A 24,196-nucleotide genomic window follows, 5' to 3' on the forward strand; every position below is an offset into this window, starting at 1 on the left:
TATTATTAAAGAAATAATGAGAATTAAAAACAGAGACTTTCCAGGAGTGCTGTATGAAATATTAGAAAAAGGAAGACAAGTAGGCATTTCATTGATATACAATGTTAGTGAAGTTGTTTCAGAAATTTTTTATTAAAGTAATGACTAATAGTAGTAAACGTGTATGTATAATAAATTGAACTAAAAAGTTAGGAAATTAGATTATTTTGACAAAACTTTTCTTTTATTAGATATTATTATTGTAACATTAATAGGTTAACCTTTCCTACTTTGACTAGTTGCTGGAGATCTTTTGATAGTTAATGAAATTTAAAAACTGATTTTCCTGAACCTGTCAAACCTGAATAAGGTTTTGGTAAAAACAAACCTAATAATATGTAAAGTAGAAACAAATATATTCACTAAAGTTTTTGAGACTGTGAAGAAACCATAATTACCTGATACACTTCAACAGCCAACCCCAAAAAAATATGTATGGAGATACCTTTATTTAAATAGTTTTTAGGAAAAAATTTAAAAGGATTTGACTACTTTAAAAAATGCCTGAGTTATATATTTAACTATATAAACATAAATTGAGTATTGTTTTAAACAAAAGGATAAGTGTGTCGTTTTTCACCATAATTTTGTGCAACATTCATATCCTGAAGAACTGAAGGATAAGACTTATTTCTGTGATGTGCAGTTAAAGCGATATTCAACAGGTAGCCAAAATTTCCAACAGAATCCCAGGTTCTGGAAATTATATGCAGACAATAAATTGAACATATATAACAAATAAATACAAGTAAACAAATAAACGTAGATACAAATATGTGAAATTCTATATTCAAACTGTCCACCCTATCTTACTGCGTGAAGGGCAAAATCAAGGGACAGAATAAAAAAAAAAAAAAAAATAGGAAAAAATTAAGAAAGTGAGAATTGTTTGGATAACTCATTTTTATAGTGGCTTTAATGTAGTATCCCACAGATTTGTTTAAAAAAATTGTTTGTACTTTATACAGGTTTAGAAAGGTAAATTTCCTATACATCCACACAGTACATAAATAGATTGAGATTTGAGCAATTCAGACTCCAATAAATAAAGGATGAATAGAATTATGTCTAACTTCACAAACAAATTCTGAATTACATTTATGTACTTTACAAAAAATTGTTTTAACTTCACAGATAAGTTCTGAATTATATTTATGTACATCACAAAAAATTATTAACCTGCAACTGAATGCATTTTAGCATAAAATTTGTAGGTTATGACTACTGTCTTCAGTAATATATGCAAAGTTCAATATACATCAACAAAACATATTAGTGAAATATTCAGTTTTTTTCACTTTGATTAATATGTAATTGTGATTTTATTTCATAAAGATATTCTCATATTTTGTGGATATCTTGGATGCCTCATCTGCAACTTATTCTTTCAACACCAGTGAAAATGATTGGTTTACTATGTCTTTCTCTTGGTGAAATGTATTTAGTTATATTCAGTTTAAGAATAAATTGTTTACATTTATTATGTAAATTAAGATAACACAGAATACCATAATTATCTCAGTGCTGTCCAAGCTAATGAGGGTGTAGAGCTATGTTAATAGCCTAGCTTTCTATTTTATTCATAAACAATTTCCACAATCCAAGTGATAATGGGATGCCCATGCTTGAGCTGTGTGTGTGTCACTAACTATAAAAGGCTTCTTCTCTTTGTTACTCTTTTTACTTTTTATGTCATTTTTACAGCTGGTTTGTTACTTTATCTTTGCATGTCATTGCATACACTTGAAAACTACATCAAAATTGCACCTTACGTAATAGTTGTAAAGTTTGTTGAGAATGTTTTGGAATCCTAGAACACCTTTATCCCTATATTAATTGTTATCATGCAATGATTTGATCAGAAAATCAAGCTCATTCTTATAGCTGTCACAACTTGAAGTGATATAAACTGTGTTACAAAAGTTATTTCTATAATTATTTAGATTATTTTTAATTATTTTTACAATGTGTCAACTATGAATTCTCCAACTGTCATCAGGCGTTATAACAGATATTTTATGTGCATCATAGACAAACAGTTTTTGTGTAATCTTCTTTTGTTTTACAATTACGAATTGAATTATTTCATCTCGCAGTTGACTGTTTACTTTTATACACTTTGGTATACCTCTTCCTGTTTCCATTTTTCAGAAATCTGAAGCTACAGATGGTTTTCTACAACTTTATATAGTCTTTTGTATTTGATGAATAGATCTTTTTGTTGTTGGTTCATATTTTATGGTTAAGTTTGTTCAAAGAGATTTCTTTTAAATATATAGCCCCTAGAGATGGCTACTGATACTGTAGGAGTTAGTTGTGTATAGGTTTTGCAGGGCTGTTTGTATGTATAAATGTTTAGAAACGTAATTTTATTACATGGTCCTAAGGATACCTCAAAATACTGTACATACTGTACAATGACAGGGTCTACCTATAGGACTTCTTGGATTTAGTTGATTTCTTATGCTAAGTTTCTACTTATAGATGAGCATGAAACTGAAGTTTAATTAATTTTAGGCCTGTTGATAACCCTCCCTTGGAGTTTGCTGTAGTTAATGACACCTTTTGTAAGGAGAAGAAAACCATTATATACTGTAAATAAAAGTCCAGGGATACAGTTTTTAGGGGAAACAGGACCCAGTGTAAACATTAAGATCAAAGAACATAACAATCTTCCATCACACATTTACAAACATAGCATGAGGAATCAACATCCAATTAATACTAACAACTTTACTATGCCATGAGAACAACATTAATATGAGAAAAATAAAAATCATCAATATTTCTAAACTAAATCATAATTTAAATCAAAACACAAGTGTCACCCTATACATTTTCTAAATTGGAGCAAAATGCTCATGCAGTATTTCACTCAGTAGATGATAGTTACCTAATGATAGCCACATGAATGGTCATACTGTTGTAATAAAATTAAACAAAAAATAATCTACTCAAAAGCTGTATCTCTGAAATTTAAATAAAAATGTAGAGTGGTTTTCCTCTCCTCACAACTATCATCTTATGGTACTGCAAAATCAGCTATAAAAATGTAGGTAAGTATTCTTTCTATTATGCATTTTCTTTTCACTTATGCTGTGTTACAGCACAAGTGAATTCCATTACAACTCAAGACATGTTAAGCAGTTATCAGACCACTGACAAATGTCTCCCTATCAAATATTTCACTCAATAGCTTGGAAATACAGTACCGTGTAAATGTGTTAGTACACAGTTAAAAATGAGATTTCAGGCAATTTGCAGAATAAATATCAAAATTGTATTAATCTTAATATTTAGTGCAATATAAACTCTGGAAATGCTTAAGTTCAGTAAACAGTTAATATTTTTTGTGTATCCCTTTTTCTTTAATAACTGCAGACTGTTTTACAGGCATTGCTGCTATACATTTAATCAAAGTCTCTGAAAGTAACTTTTGATTTGTCAAATCCCAGATTTGGTCAATGAGTTGAGATTGGTGCTCTGTGGGATCTATTGCTTCATTTGAATGACTTCAGCAGCTTCTTTCTTAGCTAAGTAATTTCTTTATAGATTAGATGAGTGTATGGGGTTATTACCTTCTTGGTAATAGAATCCTTTAGCAATATGGTAAACCACTGGGTTTATCATAGCATAGCAGTATCTGATGGTAGTTGTGCAGGACCATTATTGCATCCATTTTCCAAATATCAACTGTTGCTTCAACAGAAAAACACCCTCAAACCATCATATTGCCTCCTCCATGCTTCATGGCAGGTGGTATGCATTGAGATAAGTAACTTTTGCCTTTCTTCCACCAGATATACAACATACACCTTGAACCAAATATTTGAAACCTGGACTCATCCATCTATGGCCCATTTTTCCAGTTATAAATGATTCAGTTTTTGTATTTTTTAACAAATTTCAGTCTCTTGATGACAATATTTAGAGATCAAAATAAAAAGTTTTTCAACTGCTACATGACCAAATACTTCATTCTCATTGAATCTTCTTGATACTGTAGATCTGGAAACTTTTCTGTCATTTGGTGCATGATCGTTTATCTCATGCTTCATATCAGTCGTCTTCCTTTTGTCCTGACAGTGAATAAACAAAGATACTTAACATCAGTATCAGAGTTTAGTTGCTCTTCCCTATTTTCAAATTTACTTGTCATGGTCTCACAATACAGGATGTATTTGACAGTGTTAAGGAAGCATTTTAAATAGGCACCAGTTTGTCAGAGTCTGAAGAGTGGCACAAGCTTTTATGTGAACTCTGCACCACTGACAATTTTCTACGTTTTTGGGCCGTGGCATGACAACATAACTTTATATATTGTATTAAACACTATTTAATATAATTTCTTTTGGCATATACTACTACCATATGCTAGTTTCTTTCTATATAGTTAAGATACTATATGGGGTACTATGACAGTTATTTCTGCCCCTAAATTTGAGTTATACATATTCAAGCAAAACCCTTTTAGTACATGCCTTTAGTACAAGTATATGGGAATTCTAAAGTATAAGTATTCTTAATTTAGCCCATTCAGTTGTTAACAAGGATCAGTGAGTCATTACCATAGTCTGGAAAGATTAACAAAATATTTTCTTGTCTTAACACTTTTGCACAGTAAAGGTTTTAATACTCTTTCAATTATTAGTAATTGAAACATCCAAGTTTATTGTAAGTTATAATAATTTATTTGTTAAATATGTAAAGAGTTTGCTGCTTTTCTTGTTCCTCATCACACCTCTTCCTCCTATAATTTCCACCATCTATTTAAATGTACACAGATGCAGTTTCCCAACACCATTTTCAACAGTCTAGTCATACAGAAATCCATAGGAATTTAACTGGTATGTCTTTGTAATAAATAGCATGAATACCCATTTTATTACACAGCCGCTTGAGACGTGATGGTTAAATGAGGGAGGTATGATTGGATGCCTTATGGTGAACACATACACTATGGGCCTTATTTCCAGATGGTGTTACGTATTAGATGTGGGGCACAAGGAGAGCATTTACTACTCCTGTTTGTGTTTATTGATTCTTACATATTACAATATAAAATAAATACAGATGCATAAAATGTTTTTTGTTGTTGGTTTACGTGTAACTTTACCCAAAACCTGTAAAAGCAAATTGAATTCAGCATACAGTTTTTTTATAGGAACGTGTATTTCAGTCTCATTTCACAAAATAAAATAACTTTCCTATTGTTATAAACATTTATTTAGTTCTATGAATCTTATAATTCTTGATTTTCATAATGTTATGGTTTGCCATTAGTTACATCAAAATCTTAAGAGTAAAAATTAAACATAATAGCACATATCCTTAAAAATATCCAAGATATTTAAAATAATTAAAGACTGGTATGACTGACTTCCTAGTTAAAGGTTTATCACAAATACACAGATGGAGTTAAACCCTCCCATCAATGAAGATTATTGTCTAAAAATATTATCTGCAGCTATTTCCTATTTATAAGTCAGCATTATCCCAGCTAAAGTCTTAGATATCATAAATTAAGTAATTTTTTCCACATTCATATGGAGAAATAGGGTGGTGTTTTATAGGTGTGAGCACCTTAGTTCAACAGCAGACAAAATACAAGTTTGGATTTTTTTTAAAAGGTATATTTATGGTGGAACAAATATCTTATCTATCATTATTAAAAATTTGTACTTTTATGAGCCAACAGGAAATCACCCATGTTCAGTAGAAATATTCATTACAAAGTGATATGAAAAAACTTTTAAAAATGACTATTTTTAACACATTCTAAATATATTTAATAATTACTATTCAATTATGTTGCAGATATTTTTATGAAATATACTGCCAGATATATACACACAGGTTTATGAATTAAGCTGTAAACCTACAGATGTATCCATCCTTCATTTTTAATAAGGAACATGGGTTCTCAGTAGGAAGTTTAATAAATACATACCACACAATTGAATTATATCATAATAACAAAATACTTAGAAAATAAGGAACCTGTTCAAATTGTAATACTTCTTTAAAATAAGTTTTTTTAGCAAATAAAGGAACTTTATTTATCAGTAATTAAAAACAAATCCCCTTGAAATAAAATTGTTATAAAATTGTTTTTTTTAATTTCAACATACCATGATTTTCCCATTACTTTGCAATTTTATATTTGGAAGTCATGATTTATTGCTGCATATCTACATCTCATATACTCTTTATATGTGGATGTTCAGATGCCCTCTAATGTGGAAATTTATTAGCTTTTTACATTAAACACCTTTTTTTTCTGTCAAACAGCTCGAAACACTACATGGGTTACCACCATTAAAACATTTGTACCAAATGCACCGATACTACTATTGTCTATAGAAGTTCCTGAACACCAAGTATTATTTTATGTTGAAACACAGTTTTTGATAATTGTGGGTAAAAGTGTTTTCATTTTATAAACTTGTTAAGAATAAAAAACAGCACTGCAGGTCTCCTAAGGCTCGATAGCAGCATTGAACACAGAACAGTTTCCTGTTACTCCAGTCGCAGTAGCTCCACATCGAAAATTAGGGTTGCATTAGGTGGGATAGTAATCCTGATTAAGGAAGTATATTTTTTTAGAGATATAAAATCTACAGTTCAAAAACAAAAGCAAAACTTTACTATTCCTTAAATACAAAGTCATCTCATAAGAAACACTTCTGTAAATACAGATAATCTAATAATTTCTAAGTGCACGAATATTCAAACATACGGAATTATATTACTCAAAAAAATTATATTTTGGTGCTGAATGATAATTCAGAAAAAACATCACATTTTCCAACAATAGCAGAAAGTATTGAAAAATGAAAATTTGAGTTTCAATGAATACATGACCATCTGAAAAAAGCAGCTCAAATAAGTTCTGGTACTGCACACGATTGATTACAAATAATTGTCTGTACATTCTTGTACATGAAAGTATTGGCATACAAAAACAAAATGACTAAACAATCACATTCAATAAATATATTACACAACTGATTACAAGCTATTAAATAGTTTTTATAAGGTACTTTTGAATTTTTAACATGCTTCAAAATAACATTATTATTGTAAGAAAAAACACCACATGAAACACTAGTCACCAACTTTAGGATTAAACATTCTATACATAACCTGACAAGAAACAAAATAATAGGTATTTTGTTTGATTTGTTTTATAAGTAACAGTACAGTATTCTATAAAACATTTAAATCAAAAGAAATAATAAAATTACATGCCTATAAACTCTAAACATTATACACTTTATATTGTAAAACCCTGAAAATTTCCCTTAAGTAATCAGAAAGGTGAACAAAATATTATTAACACTTTCCTCATGAGGGGGTGTCTTTATACTTCAATTTGTTGAATATTAAAAGTTCAATCTAGAAACTTCTAAATAGGGTGGTTCTGGATGTATCTTTTGAGAGAAATTTTCCTTTGTTAATTAATAAATGTTTAAGTGAAACACAGTATCTCAAATCTACATACTAGCAGGTACTAAAGTCGACCCACTGGGAATAAATTTAGCATACATCAATAAAGCCCCATTCTCAACATCACTAATAAAGCAATTGCCAACCTTTTATGTTTAGCTTTTAAATGAAATATAAACAATTTCACATGCAATTCAGTAAGGAAAGCCAAAGTATCATGATAGTCAGCAGTGGGATGAGCAGAAAGGAACAATGTGAAAGCAGCTAAAGGCATAATACTGTACTTGGCTTGCTGCACAATATCTACACCAAGGTAGTTCTAACCAGTTCCTGCATACCTGTGTGTCATTTGGAGACTTCCATGTTTCTTGTGTTTGACTATTAAGATTATGATGAGCTGATGGATTTCAGTCACCTTGCTACTTCAAATCACTTTTTGCAGTCCCAACACTAAAATAGTATGGGAAATGCCTTCTTTCTACTCAATAAAATGTCCAAACAATTTCACTTCAAACTGAGAAAACTGGACCAAGTAATTTTTTCTTTTTTTCCCCAACAAAAATGTCTTGCTGGCTCATGATTGGCCAATTAGTTTGTGTGTGGCTATAGATGGTCAAAATAGTATTTATGATATATGGAATACTTCAGATTTATCAAATAAAATTACACCACTCAAAAGGACAAGAAAATTTTGATTATTAAGAAAAAAAGTTACAGCTCATACTTTAATTTACCAATGGATTAAAGATGAATTAAGATTTAGTGTTAAGAATACTTATTATAAAGACATTACTGAAAGAACTACATTATGTTTATAAAACTAAGCATTAAGCTAAAAATTGTTGATACAATAAACTTTTGGTTATCCAGCTATGAAACACTTAATCTTTTCCAACCTCAGTGGCTTATCACCAATATTATGCATTTTGACCATTCATAACTAAGCTATTTTTGAAGTGCTCCTTGCCCCTTAATATGACTCATTCACCCACTAGACCAAGGCACATCACACAAAGCATGAAATATCATTACAGGAAAGGTTAGTTGATAATCTGTACCACCATGCAGATACATTTGAAGGATTTAAGAGGAAGATTTTTCACTATCCATTTGACTATGGCAAAGGCATGTGAAGCAATCAACACTCCAGAAAGCTTGCTTACAATCATGTTGGGGGTTTCAGAAGAAGAGGACAAAGACTTTGTTGACCTATAAGACGTTAGCAGTGGCAGAAAGAAGAAAAAAACAAAAGGCACAAGGAAAGAACCATTGAAGTAATTAAGGTACCAGACAGAGAAATTAGAAGAAGTGGAAAAGGAACATTTAGAACACTAGATAGATTGTGATAAGGATACTCCTATAACAGAGGATTTGAATAATAAAAATGCCATTGATTTACTGTAAAATCCACACCATCATACATTTCATGATGATTCAGAGAAGGATATTTTAAAGAAAAAGTGACATGGAAAGATGAAAGAAGTCACATTGAAGTATATACATTTATTTAACACAGCAAAAACTAAGATATCAGAAATTACACAACTACAACACATTTGCCATCAGTTTTTTTTAATTGGGAAAAGTGAGACTGAAGCAGCAGACAGTTTTTGTACATGTTCAACATGGTTTCAAAGAAGTGAGTACCAGTCAGTGGTCCAACTCTTATATCCAGGACCATCTGCATCAAAGGATCTCAAAAATAGGAGAGATATCAGTAAATGTTGAAACTGAATTAACAAATCCAGACCTCACAGTAGATGTCCTACTGCAATAACTTCACAAATCTTCCACTTCTCCACATCCCAATAATACTTCTTCAAAACAGCAACAAGTCTTAAATCAATTGAATAAATATATGTATAAACTAAAATATACATTTACTCATATAAAGTTTCTGAAATCGGTAATGTATCTTTTTATGAATCTTGCACCTATTAAAAGGATATCTCCTCAAACAGATATACTGATATACCTGAACAATGTGAAAAATAATACAATGAGAAACAATAAAATCTTGATAGCACCATTAAAGGATATATTCCTGGATATCCAACATCACCATAACCAAAGTCAGAAGAACATGTCAACTTGGCACGTTGACCAACACTCATCTAAAGAAAAGTTTTATAACAAATTAAATTTTGCTTAATATCTCAAAAACATTGTAACAGTAACTTGAAAAAATTCATATAAGTATAATGGTTCAAATTTTGTCTTGCCCTACTTTCACAGTAATTTATGATGCATAAAGAGAAAACTGAACTCAGTATTTGCTTCTCAATCAGTCAAACATGAATACATTTTAAGGGGAAAATTTACTTTTAATTTTTTAAAGCAACAGCTGAAAGAGTTTCATTTTCTGAATAAATTAAAGTTCAGAGACTGAGAAAAATATAAAGCATGATTCTCTCATAATTCTCTTGAAACAGTTTTTTATATTTCATTACCTTTTGAAGTTAAAATTGCAGCCAGAATTTATGTATTTGTTCACTTAGATTCATTTGAAACTGTCATTCCTTTCTCAGAATACAATTATAAAAGATATAAAAATCAGTTCAAAATCTTATACATGCTAGTTCAGTATATTAATTCCTAAACTAAGCCCAGATATGTTTTTGAATATCAATTTAGAACTAATAAATTATATTACTAATGTTTGGCTAATCATAATACTAATTAAACATATGATGGTTGACATTGATACAAAAGCATGAAACAAATAAAGCTAAAAATACAAACAAGAATGAATATATCACTACAAAATTTAAAGCTTGCTAAATGCTGATACTCTTGACTATAGTTAACTTTACATTTTAACTTTTATTAAACCCACACACATTTATAGAACTTCACTTATTTGTATATGCAAATTATTTATGATAGTTAGAGGTGTGCAGTTAACTCTTTTAACTCATTACTATGAGCATCAATTAGTCGCATACAATAATGAATTAATTGAAATTATGATTATATTGACTGACTGATTTCACAGAAATATATAAAATTAGTATATCCTCTTTTTATTACTTTTGATTATTCCATTATGTCATATCAGAGTTGATGAATGTAATCAGTTAATGATGTGGTATGCGATTGCTCAAGTCCAATAAAAAGATATAATTATACCATGATTAATCTGTTAAACAATACAGTAAAAGCAATGTCCTCTCCAATTATCAAAATAGCATCACATATAATTTACGAATATTTGTAATAATATTATAAAATCCTTTGTTTTACTAGCTTTCAAAGATAATTCTCCAAAACGTCCATCACAGGACCAGCTGAAAGGAAAGATGCCTTTCAGTGTGACTGTCAACCACTAATTTTTAATTGAAGAAAATTATGGGACAGTTTTGTACAATGCAATAAACATTATATTGTGCTTTCACTGAACAATTTCTTTAATCCAACAAAGACAGGTTCATATGTTTCACATAATTTTGTAATGACATGCAAATGCTAAACTACATGTACTATATTTAATTCAATCATAAACCTAATAATACAAAATAACATACATAAGCATAGAATATCTAATAACTGCTATTATTTAATGACTTTCTAATTAAGGTATAAGTATTGTAAAATAATTCAATTAGCTGACTGAAAAGAACTCTGCAACAGAAAGATTGTGGTCCCTATAATTCAAAAGGTGTTGTAAGAACAAGCTAGCTTTATATTTCAATCATTAAATTTAAACCTTGTCTTTCTATTTGTTACAATTTATAAAAGACAAGATGTGACAGGTCAGTACAGCATGTGGATTTGGCTTTCTAGTTTATATCTTCATAAACAAAGTAGTTTGAGGCTATAAAATTAGATTATAATATAAATATATAATTTATATCTTATAGGAGTTATGAAAAACAATGTGCAAGATGGTGAGAACAAGTGCCATGTGACAGAGGCAAATGAAAACTGAAAGTTATTTAAATATTTCCCTTTCAAAATTAAAACTTACTTAGTATTAAGAGTTTAGTTATAAACTACTTTTGATGTTAAGTTTATTTGATATACATTAATAATAAAGCACTTTAATCATATTTTAAATACAAAAGGTTGTAGCATGCACAACTGTTATTTGATAACAATTCATATATATATACATAGGCACACATGGATGTGACATACATTGGTTTTGTTTGTTTTATTCTTTGAAATTAAGCATAAAGCATCACAATTGGCTATCTGTGCTCTGCCCACCACGGGTATCAAAACACGGATCCTGGTGATGAAGTCCACACACATACCACTGTGCCATTTGGGACCTATAACTTGGTAAACATATACACATACTTAAATATCTTTTTAACCCAAAAGATGACACTAAATACCAATGGATAGGGATACAACAGTTTCTAAAAAGTAATGCATCTACAGGTATAAGTAAACAAGTAAGAGTATTAAAAATTATGAATTTTAATATGAAGTAAGAATCCTGCTACAAAACATAGTAAAACAATAATTAATCCTACAGTCACAAATTTACAAAATTTAATCTCTACTTTGGCAGCTTTGTATACCTATCTGAAAGTCAATGTAAGAATTCAATTTTATAAATATGCGATTGTGGTTTTAATTCTTGTAAAAATAATAGTTATCATGAATATCGCTATACTTACAGTTTATAAATGTTGTGTCCATTCCATAAACATATAATAACTGAACAAATCAATAGGAAACTTGAAATTTCAATGAAAAGTAGGTGTCACTGGTAGAATTACCATAAGTATCCAAAACAAAGTAAATGCAACAATAAAAAGTACACAAACAAGTCGAGTGATATTAGTTAGATAGATTTTAAAACAATTTCAACTAGCTGGAGTGTCTGTCACCTAGACAGAAGTTATGTAAGTTCATAATTTATGAAAGGTTATTTTCAGACAAGAAAAGTTGTTTCCTTCTATACAATTATAAAAAAATGCAAAAGCACCCATAAAAACAGCAAAACACAAACTGTGAAACTGCAAATTTGCATTTCTCTCTACATGGATACAACAAGCATTCAACAGGGACAAAGCAGTATTGTGTTTGTATAACTTTTACTGCAGCATTTATTTTGTTTTGAATATTTCTTATAACAATTCTACATACAACTAACAATCCATAATTTCCTTCCTCCTATCCTCATAACAGACAGCAAGTCTTTTTATTCCTTTAGAATAGCATATAACATCTAGTGTGTACCTAAACAATGTTTCAAACATGTCTATCCCACAATGTAGCATTTATGTTCTGACAGCCAAGAACTTCAAACATGATAATATTATAATGCTCTGAATCCATATTTTCAAAAGCTGGTTTGAAAAGCACAAGACTGACTTCAGTAAACTTCATTAACCTTGAGTTTGCCAAATTTTAATCAGATTAATCATCTTTGGAATAAATGTTTTTTGCAAAAACTATTTTGTATTTACCACTGTAATCTGCTGTATTTATCTTTGAATAAATTGCAGACTATATTCCTTGATGAATAGGTTGCAATCAAATAAGGACACCTTCTTGCATTTTGTAAAATACATACCATGCTAAATCTAGGCTTTAATGATAGCAAAGGATGGCCCAACATAGTATGTAGTTTAGAGAGGGTCTTAATAAAATGGAGTCATTGTGACACTCACCAGGCAAAAAATAAAACCATAAAACACAGATGTTTATCAATATAACAATAAACTTGTTCACACTACTTAATTAGCTGAAGGGTATTTTAATATTCAAAAACATATAAAAGATTTCCAATTTACCAAGGCTTTAGAACATAAATATTATACAAACTGTAATATCCATTAATTATTAGCAGTAAGAGTAATATGTGAAAACTAGTTAATATTATCTATAATGTTTCTATACATAGTCTTTGTGTCTTATGAATATTCAAATTCACATTTAATATAATAACCATTTGATTTCTTTTTTCCTGATTATACTGTATGAATTTTCAAAAACATTTCATTCACTGATGAAAATAACATCCTAATTTATTTAAACCTATAAAAAGTATTATTATTTAATGTTATTTTTCACTAATAAACATTAAGAACAACAACCACAAATGCTTTTTTCATTTGTGTATTTGCCAGTGTTTACCTTATTGCTTATCAGGGTGGGTTCCCCTTTGTTTGTTGTCTGCAAGATACAAACTTGTTTTCTGCAAAATGACAAGTAGTCCAAATAACCAAGCTTCAGAATATTAAGAAAATATATAAATGTGAATCTGTATTGCAACTGCCTTTTGCACCTACTTGGACATCTATGTTTACTTGATTCATTGAAGTCCTTCATAACTGTGTGGAGGCTCTAGAGGCTCACAATATTCACAAAGAAAATGTTTAAACAGTCATGAGGAGACTCTAACAATGGGTAGGTCATAGAGCTTGGGGGCCCTCAGATTTAACCACACCAAGTTATGTGAAAAATTAGTATTAACATATAAAGAGACATTCAAATTTAGCTTCTACAGTATATTAATTTATACTGAATTTTTTGTAAACACTGGCATGTACATGTATAGTGTTATTGAAAATAAGTATCAGAGTCTAGGTTTTAAGATTTCCATATTGGGTTCAAGTGGTTTTTACAAGAGGAGAGAGAATTTTAATTGGTTATTTAAACTGAAAAAATATATATATAAATGGTCATTCAAAATAAGGTGTGCCAAATTTTGCTTTGTCGTGAATTTTCATAGGTGATTTACTAATAGTACTCCTACATTAATTGTTAGTTTATATTGAAACATAAGCAAGTTTTACTTTATTACAGCTTACACAACATAACATTTTAAACACCAAACATACAGCTTTTGTGGATAGAGTAGAATTGGGGTTACAATATTGTGTATGTCCATTCACATACCTATTCTAATATCAAAATACTGTATTATTATTATTATGCTATTTTACAGACAAATGTTCATGATGTGCTAAAAACACACAGGTCCAAGAAGTCTTGATAAAACTGAAACAGAAACCCTTATAACCCGAGCACTTTCAAAAAGTGAACCATTCTTCTTCAGGGGCAATCTGGGAACCTGTCCCTGAAGAAGAATGGTCCATCCACTTTTTGAAAGTGCTTGCGTTATAAGGGTTTCTATTTCAGTTTTATAGTCAAATGTAATAGTTAAGTACAAGAAAATAAACTTAAGTTACCAAAAACAAGATTAACCATCACAGACTTACATCAGTAATTACAACAATAAAAAGAAAATAAACCAAAGCAGTATGAATCAATAACAATTCCAGTTATAATAATAAAATCCATAAAGACCAGTTTCCAAATTTCTCCAATATCTGTCACACATCAATATGGTCTTGTGATGAACATTCTAATTATAATGACTTATTTGTATGGTGTCTCACACAGTTGTTTTCAAGCTGGAGAAGGCAATAATCCTACAAGATATTTCAGTCACACATCCAAACACATAAAGCATTTAAAAATTGCTTGATCAAACCAAAATAAAAAAATGTTATTAAACTGTTACAGAACTGGCCTAGAATAATTGGGTTATACACATCCTTTTTTAATTTGATGACACAGTTGACATGTTAATCCAAAACAAAATACAGCTAACAAATGTCATGGTATATTGACTAATCCTGCTTCCACAGTATGATATTCATATTATTTTGATGTTTCATTTAAACCTTCAAAACAAAAACTTTCAACTTATGATGGAGCATTTTATTCCAAATAATATTCAACTGTTTTGTTTGGTACTAATGGTACAACAGCTTAAACTCAGATGCATATACAATTATGTTACTTATTTCTAAACAAGGACATTTACCTGTGACACTCCATGGTCCCAGCCTTTGATAACTTCCCCTTTGCCTATTTTAAACTTAAATGGTTGACCTCTGTCTCTAGAAGAGTCAAACTTAAAACCATTGGAAAGAGTCCCTATAAAACAAAAGTGGACAATTTTCACTCAATTATTTTTAACATTACACATACATTGTTCAAAATTTCTATTTTAATATAGGATTAGCCAAAAACATTAATACAAAAACATAATATAAATAAGTACCTACTGTTGTGTAGCCAAATATGCTTTGTTTCAAGTGCTGAATTATATTACTCCTAATAAATATTATAAAGTTAATAAAACATTTCTTCTTACAGCTATACTACTAACTATTGTAAAGGCTAGCACGCAAGTTTTTTATTAATTAATGATTGTTTGCACAAATGAAGGGGGGTGTATATTGATGAATTAATCAAATGTAATCTATTAGCAAATAATACTAATAACTCTAATTACTAGCATGACATTTAGTAATATCTATGGTTTGATTTTACACATGCATTACCTCTCAAAATAACAAGTTTGCAATTAACATATAGACGAATGACATTTGGACTTTCACAAAACCATATAAGCAGTGAATGTTGTGCTTATTTTTGTTACTTGTGTATATGTAACACTAAAATGTGAAGTATTACAAATCCATGATTTATAAAAATAATAGTATTAATTTAAATTGCTTTTATGAAACTTAATATTTATTACAGCCTAAATTTTTGTTTTAAAATTATTAAACAATCTTATTATTTTGAATCACATCTGAAAAAAACCAAACAAATTTGTACTGACCTTATTCTTTAGTCTTACCTGTATAATGAACTACTACTGTCTGACCTGTTTTGGGATAAGTCTGACCTGAATAAGATGAAATTAAAAATCATTATATTTCTAATTTAGCTGTACAATAAATCAATCTTAATAGTATAGAACATTCCATGTTAGTAATTTAATTTTCTTTTTTTTGTCATCAAGATACTTTTAACTTTAGATTATAAAAACAGAAATTGTTGACATGAAATATAACAAGTTTAGATGATGTCACAACATAAAAAACACTAAGAAAATAAAGCTTCACAATCTCCCAGCTTGTTAAACTTTGATAATAAATGTACAAGGAAACAAACTCTCCAATTAAACTTTTATTTAACATTCTTACGGCTTTTAATAAGAACTTAAGATTTCCTTTAAATCAAGGAGTATTAACTTTCATTAAAGAACTAACCTTTTTGCTCAGAAAAGTGATTAACAATTATTATTTTCATAATAATGCATATACCACCCAAACAATATAGGAAATCTGATTTAAAAAAAATTAAACTTCGTAAAGATATACCATATACATCATGTTTATCAAACTGATTAACCACAAGAGTGGTATTTGACAGATGCAAATCCTGACGATGACCGAAGAAGGTCGTTGTTCGTTCCTCTACGTAAAAAAACAGTCTCAATCCAGATGATGTCGAGAAAACCCACTTGTAGAGAAATATATATGCAAAAACGGCTCGTTTGGGTTGAGAGAATATTTTACATAGAAGAGCGAACAACGTTTCGACCTTCTTCGGTCATCGTCAGGTTGTTCGCTCTTCTATGTAAAATATTTTCTCAGCCCAAAAGAGCCGTTTTTACATATATATTTTTTTCTCCAAGTGGGTTTGATCGACATCACTGATTAAGTTTAAAACGTTTTAAATTAAATCCACAGGATCTGGCTATATATGGCTAGAGACTAAATATCTACACTTTCTTTCCAACGCCCCATTCTTATCTAACAATTTTAAAGTTTGAAGGCAACTGCATAGTTATCTAAGATTAAAGTGTGTAAAACTTTAAATGATATAAACATTTAATAGTTTATTAGAAATATATTTAAAGAAACTATCGCCGTTTCTACACAAGTTCTACAGACTTCCTCTGTTACAAAAATGGAAAAATAAAACTTTATAAAGATTTCAAAAATACGAATGCATAAAGGCCCATTTAGTGTCGTATATTCGATACGTCTAAAAAAAGACACGCTGTTTTCAGAACTTAAGAAACAGAAATAAAACAAGGTAAGACATGGATTCAAAGTTAGATGAGACTTTTAATGTATATTATAACAACACACAAACATTATAAATATTACTGTTAGGCCTAATTTAAATTTCAATATTATAAAATATTTCTACTAAGTTACTGACGTCCTAGTTAAACTGTACTTTGGAAAATATCACATTAATTTACTGTTTAGATATAAAATATTTTGAAATAATTAACATAACATATCATTGTATCAGAAAAATTTAAGATCATACCATCGCCTGGCGTGAGTGTTTCGATTTCTACTCCCATCTTATATCGTAGATACCCAAACTTTATAAGAGAAATCTTCAACCTCCTCAAATGAACCCAAAAACAAACTCTTTTTTTTTTTCTTTTCACACCAACTAATATATAGTGAATTCCCTTTTAGTACGCATGCGTAGAAGTAATCTGTATGATGTCAGAAATCGGATGTTTTACTCCAGGACTTAGTAGATGATGCGAGTTAGTGCTTAATCTTTATATGTAAAATTTATATTTTGACTTTTAAAAATTATCCCAAAAAACATAATACCTTATATTGCTCGTATAATACCTTTTGCTTTTTCCATTCATACCATTTGAACAAATCTTAAGTACAGTTATGGCGTACGATGACGAAAAGGTTTATTAAAACATTTAATGCGTCGTGGTTGGACGTTTTTATCAACGTTATCAAAACACACTAAAATATTTATAGCAAACATATTAATAATATAAATAATCGACTTTATTCATCAAAATGTTTTTTTTTTTTTAAATGAAACACTCAACGTTTCGTATTTCAGAACGGCTGGTATGACTATTAACACTTTTATTGACAAGGAGAAAACGACGTTTCGACCTTCCTAAGTCATCTTCAGTTTAAGAGAGTTTGAATGTGACCGTTGACATTCAAACTCTCTCTTTCTTTGAGTCCAATTATTATTTCTAACTCGACTTTACTGGTTCCAGTTGGACTCAATAGGTTTTAGCTGACTTCAGTGAGATAACATCATTGTCTCATTGATTGTTTGGGAGAAGAAAATGGGAATAGTACATGCTTTAATGGAAATTTATATTGGCAGCTAGAAACACGTTGACATCCAATTTGTTCCAGCTGACTTTAATGTAACAAACTGAATTTCTCCTCGAGAAATTATTCCTTTATCTTTCTGTCGGGCCATTTATCTCAGTTATGCTATATTTGATTTGTCTCTCAGCCATCATGGTAGTAAAATATTTCACTGCCTATTACTCTAAACTTTCTCCCATGCAGTTTCTTCGAAGTCAGATCACTGTGGTGCTTACCCCGAAGTAAGCCCGAATTACGGGAACCAGCTATGTTCCTTAAATACCCAACACAGTAGCATAAGCAAATTCTTATAGGGAGAAGGGTGCGTCGAGAGCAGGTAGGAGTGCGAGGAATAGGATTAGGAGGGGCGAATGTAGGCTTGATCTTTCAACTCATTTAGTTTCTTGATGATCTCATGTGGACGGAGCAAGAGGTCTGAGTCATGGATCCCCTGCTCACCCGTGGTTAAACTACTTTACACACATTACATGATAGCACACAGCACTCAAAATGGTACCTCTAATGCCATGGTAACCCCTCTCTGAGCTTTTGTAGCTAAGCAGATATACTGGTAACGTTAATAACCAAAACGATACAACATAAAAATGTTTGTTTTAATTTTGCGCAAAGCTACACGAGGGCTATCTGCGCTAGCCGTCCCTAATTTAGCAGTGAAAGACTAGAGGAAGGCAACTAGTCATCACTACCGTCAACTCTTGGCTACTCTTTTACCAACGAATAGTGGGATTGACCGTTACATTATAATCTCACCACGGCTGAAAGAGCGAACATGTTTGGTGCGACGGGGATTCGAACCCGCGACCCTCGGATTACGAGTCGAACGACTTAACCCACTTGGCACGCCCGGGCCATAGAAAATTTGTAGAAAGTTTTGTGAACAAGTTTACTCTATTAACAATATACTGCTCTAGTTCAAATCAGTAAAATATATGGTGAAGATAATGTAGTGTGAAGTTACAAGAACCAGTTTCTTCATCCTCCTAAATCTCCAGTAATGGATGCGAGCCAGGAACCATCATATACATAATGTCGTCACGCTAACCACTAAGCCACATCTGACCCAAGTTAATATGATTTATCAAAACAGATAAATCAAATTATATTCTAAATGTTAGAAAAAACTCCTTATTGATATAATTTGATTCTGAAAATTTAATCATTTAGTTTTAACTTCAGAACAATTTTCCTTTAAAATTATCAGCCAAACGAAAAATCTGCTTTAAATATTCCAAGCTACTTCCAAAGAATACTAATCACTATAATTGTATTCTGTATCAACACAAACATCATATAATATTGGAATAAAAAATTACTATTTATTATAAGTTACGTTCTAGATTTTTAAACATTCAAAAATGAAATTGATTTATATGTTTTTAACTTACATTAGCGTGTATAAATTACACATTTTACAAATGATATAATAAATATTTATACCATAAATATACTAGTAAATATTGTAACGTCGTAAAACGTTTAAGTTAACGTAATTTTACCAAACTACATTAAAAATACCGCTTTTGGAAATTCTACATGAAAGGGTAATAATCAAAAGACCAGTATTCCAATGGATACGCCCCTCAGTGGCACAGCAAAATGTCTGTGGACTTGCAACGCTAGAATTCGTGTTTCGATACCCGTGTTGAGCAGAACACAGATAGCCCATTGTGTAGCTTTGTGCTTAACTTCAAACAAATAAATAAAATTTCCATGGATATTAATTACACGATGTATACTAAATAATCTCTTCCTTTGAGAAACAAATTTCTTTAAAAACGTTCTTCTTATGTAAAGCAACAATTATCCATTCTTTAGTCCCTCAGTGGGGCAGCGGAAAGTTTATGAGTTTACAATGCTAAAATCTTGGGTTTGATTCCTCACGATGGACATAACGCATACAGCCTATTGTGTAGTTTTGCGCCAAAACATCAATATCAATTAACTATGAAATAACAATCTCATACATTGAGAAACTTTACTAAAACTGACGAATTTTCTGATGATGCACGTACTTATAATTTGAATATTTACTTTCCCATCAAACTCGCAAGTAATATCAATAACAAAAGATGGTGTTACATAGGGCATGATTTTAAGTGAAACATCCCGACTTTAAAATCTTCTATTCACCATCCTTGAGAAAAGAGGCCACTGACTTTTGTATCTCATTCTCGACATGAAACATTGCTTGATTGTTTGTTTGTTTAGAGATTCACAGAAAGCTACACGAGGATAATATGCGTTATCCGTCCCTAATGTAGCAGCGAAAAACTAGTGGGAAGAAAACTAGTAATCACCACTCGCCGCCACCTCTTAGGCTACTTTTTTGACCAACGAACAGTAGAATTGATCGTACTTTATAAACGTCACCACCCACGCCTGAAAGGGTGAGCATGTTTCATGGGTCGGAAGTTCGAACCCACGACCCTCGGATTGCAAAAATGTATTGATCTTAATTTCAGACAAAATCACTGATTTATGCAAGTTTGTTAGAAAACTCTTAACGTCATCACGTTTTCCTCCATTTTTACAAGCCATGTAATGTTAAACAAACAATTTTGTTTTCAGAAAGGTAATTATCAATCGATGTTTTAATGACTGATAGCTTTGGTTTAGTTTTATTCCATCACCAGATGTTACAATTGGTGTTTTTATACACATACCGGAAAAACGTTTACAGTACCTTTCAAGTTTTACATTTATGTTAAAAGAAGATAGAAAGTAGTTGTGCATAAAAATATAATTGTATCATGTATTTCGTTACAAAGCATTGGAAATAGCATCGTTCTATTAGAATAACAAATAAGTCTGTCTTAACAGATAAGTGTACAGTCGAGAAGTTTGTTTGTTTTGGAATTTCGCACAAAGCTACTCGAGGGCTATCTGTGCTAGCCGTCCCTAATTTAGCAGTGTAAGACTAGAGGGAAGGCAGCTAGTCATCACCACCCACCGCCAACTCTTGGGCTACTCTTTTACCAACGAATAGTGGGATTGACCGTCACATTATAACGCCCCCACGGCTGGGAGGGCGAGCATGTTTAGCGCGACGCGGGCGCGAACCCGCGACCCTCGGATTACGAGTCGCGCGCCTTACGCGCTTGGCCATGCCGGGCCTGTACAGTTGAGAAAAATATTCACCTTGTATCTTGTGTTGACCTTTCATTTTGTGCATGTTTGTTTCATCTGAGATTCATTACTGACCTGTATTTTATTCATACTTATCTTGTACTATATTTCTAATCTATACAAAGAGTTGCTAGAATTCAAGAAGCATTTTTAACACTTCAAACTACTTGGTAAAATTTTCTTAGAGGGTCCGTATAATCAGCTACAGATACAGGAATTTATCTATTTACATAAATATATATAAAATCGCATACCTTTGGGAGTTGACCGGTATGGCCAAGTGGTTAGGACGCTCGATTCGTAATGAGGTTCGCGGGATCGAATCACTGTCACAACAAACATGCTCGCCCTCTCAGCTGTGAGGGCGTTATACTATTATGGTTAGTCTTACTATTCGTTTGTAAAAGAGTAGCCCAAGAGTGGGCGGTGGGTAGTGATGACTTCCCTCTAGTCTTAACATTGCTAAATTAGGGACGGCTAGCGCAGATAGCCCTTGTGTAGTTTTGCGCAAAATTCAAAACAAATCAAAATTTTAGGGGTCTGCAATATGAGGTGTCCGTTGACTGACGGAACGGCATTAAATACGGCAATCTAGGTGCTTTTGTACAGTGTCAAGATTTAGTGTTAAAACGTGGTGTTATTTGTATATAGTTCTTATTGACAAGATGCATTTATACAAAAAGTCATTTCAAATCCCATACAATTATACTTATTAGACGTACGTAGTACGTTACTCCTATTTTTAATAGTGTTAAAGATAGATTACCAAGTCTACACACTTATAACTTAAGTATCAAATTAAAACCGTATATGTAACCTTGCAATATTTACAGATTAGCTCACTTAACACGATGATATCGGTCTGTAAATTCCATTATATGCCGATTTATATCATCTTTGACTATTAACAAATTTAATTTGTGTCTTAATTTTAATTATTCTGATTGAGTGATAATTGATTTTATAATTTAAATATGAAGGGGTTGTAACAAATATATTTACTTCTTTAAAAATAGATCAAATTATACAATAACTTATTCTTGTAGAAGTTGAGTTCCCACGATTGTTTTCTTGACTTAACTTTTCTCAATTTAAACAATGTTTATGAATTGGTCCTATCTTCAACATAGCTGGTCGTTGAAGCTTGTCTAGAAATATTTTCCTTAAGAAAATATTATGTATCTTGCTCTCCCATAGTATATATTTACTAGTTACAAAATTCTTATTTAAATCTCTCTCAATTCTGAAGTTATACATTCTAAATCTGGTAGATATGCAAAACACTCAACTTGAGATATTACGGTTTTTGTGGCTTCACCAATCAAGAAACATTTCTACTGTTTGGGGAATGCCTTGCAGTTGTCACAAGTAACAGATCTTTCTACATCCTCAAACCTTCTTCTGAATAGCCAGTTTATGAAAGGTAGTCTTTGCACTCTAGATGAATGAAAATTGAGTCTTGAGGAGAATAGTTCACCTTTTAGAAGTCAAAACTCATTGTGGCAGTCTATCCTGTGTGTGTATCATCTTTGTGAAAGTCTATCCTGTGTATCATCTTTGTGAAAGTCTATCCTGTGTATCATCTTTGTGGCAGTCTATCCTGTGTATCATCTTTGTGGCAGTCTATCCTGTGTATCATCTTTGTACCTGCTGCTCATGTGAGCTGCAGTTGAACCAATTTCATTTATTTGCTTTTACTATTATCATTTTTCTTTGAAATAGTCCCAATGCACTGAAGCTTAACAGTACCTTCCAGCCTTTGCTAGTGCAATAAATAGTGTTTGGTTTTATTTAGTTGACTTCAAACACAATTTCTTGTCTCTTTTATTCCACTTATAAATCTCTGCACATTCGTTCTGCAAATCAGATCCACAAATCTTTCACTTCTGCAAAGATAAGGTAGCTTGATTTAGCACAAAAGTAGCACACAAAACAGTTAATCTTGATAACAGAAATATTTTTATTTTGTTTTTATATAAAATGTTCCTTTCAAAATGGAATGAACACAGATATATTTGTACATAATAACAAAACCACTGATTTCCAAGGACTACAAAGTCAAAGTGGTTTGCTTTATGTTAGGGCTGGCTCTTCAATGTTGAGATGAGTAATGAATCTCAGTTGCTTCTGTAAAGAAGGGCGCAGCGTCCGTATAATCCCTTCAATATCATTCTTGATGGAGTCTCCTGTAAACATATACTTTATATGATACCTAATTTTTCTGGTTATGGAAAGAAATACTTGAAAGGCCAGGGAAACCTTTCTAAAAAAAACAAATATTTAAATATAGGATAATTATACACATGACAAACAATGCAAATTTAATGGCTTCAATATCAGATTACAAAAAGTATTAAGAAATTATGTATAGTCAACATATTGCATCATAAGACTTTCTTTTATTGATATTTTTTTCTTAATCCAGTCATTTTCTTTCTTATAGATAACTAAATACATCAAAGCTCATAAGAAAAATAAGTAAGCAAGCTTCTCAAAACCATGGAGAATTTTTTTGCATTTCTTGTAAATTTATATCTGAATAAACACAAAGTTTTTGCAAAGCAATTAACTAAATACAAAACAGTGTTCCACAATTTTAAATTCCATGGTTTCTCTTAATAAAATATTTAATA

At 30.9% G+C, this 24,196-nt stretch overlaps 2 protein-coding genes across 6 annotated transcripts in view; both read right to left on the minus strand.

Annotated features, from left to right (window-relative positions):
- Window positions 1-131: 131 nt before the first annotated feature.
- Window positions 132-18,011, minus strand: LOC143255733 (peptidyl-prolyl cis-trans isomerase FKBP1A-like). 5 transcript variants are annotated; one of them, XM_076511871.1, is made up of 5 exons: window positions 17,919-18,011; window positions 16,106-16,153; window positions 15,281-15,393; window positions 9,464-9,602; window positions 5,248-6,619 (listed from the first exon to the last, which is right to left on the minus strand). In XM_076511871.1, the coding sequence occupies exons 1-5, from the start codon at window positions 17,932-17,934 to the stop codon at window positions 6,591-6,593; spliced, it is 345 nt and encodes a 114-aa protein (XP_076367986.1). In that variant the 5' UTR covers window positions 17,935-18,011; the 3' UTR covers window positions 5,248-6,590. The 5 variants fall into 5 exon arrangements, with proteins under 5 accessions (XP_076367990.1, XP_076367986.1, XP_076367985.1 ...); XM_076511870.1 differs by lacking the exon at window positions 17,919-18,011 and adding an exon at window positions 17,596-17,847; XM_076511874.1 differs by lacking the exon at window positions 17,919-18,011 and adding an exon at window positions 17,596-17,814 and having other exon boundaries at window positions 5,248-6,613; window positions 9,529-9,602.
- A 5,498-nt stretch (window positions 18,012-23,509) lies between these two features.
- The window catches only part of MED23 (mediator complex subunit 23), a 106,632-nt gene continuing 105,945 nt past the window's right edge, over window positions 23,510-24,196 (minus strand). Inside the window, 1 exon segment of the mRNA XM_076511876.1 lies at window positions 23,510-23,775. Coding sequence (XP_076367991.1) covers window positions 23,637-23,775 — 139 coding nt within the window. The 3' untranslated portion in view covers window positions 23,510-23,636.

The sequence above is a fragment of the Tachypleus tridentatus genome, chromosome 7 (genome assembly GCF_004210375.1).
Source record: "Tachypleus tridentatus isolate NWPU-2018 chromosome 7, ASM421037v1, whole genome shotgun sequence".
Lineage (NCBI taxonomy): Eukaryota > Metazoa > Arthropoda > Merostomata > Xiphosura > Limulidae > Tachypleus > Tachypleus tridentatus.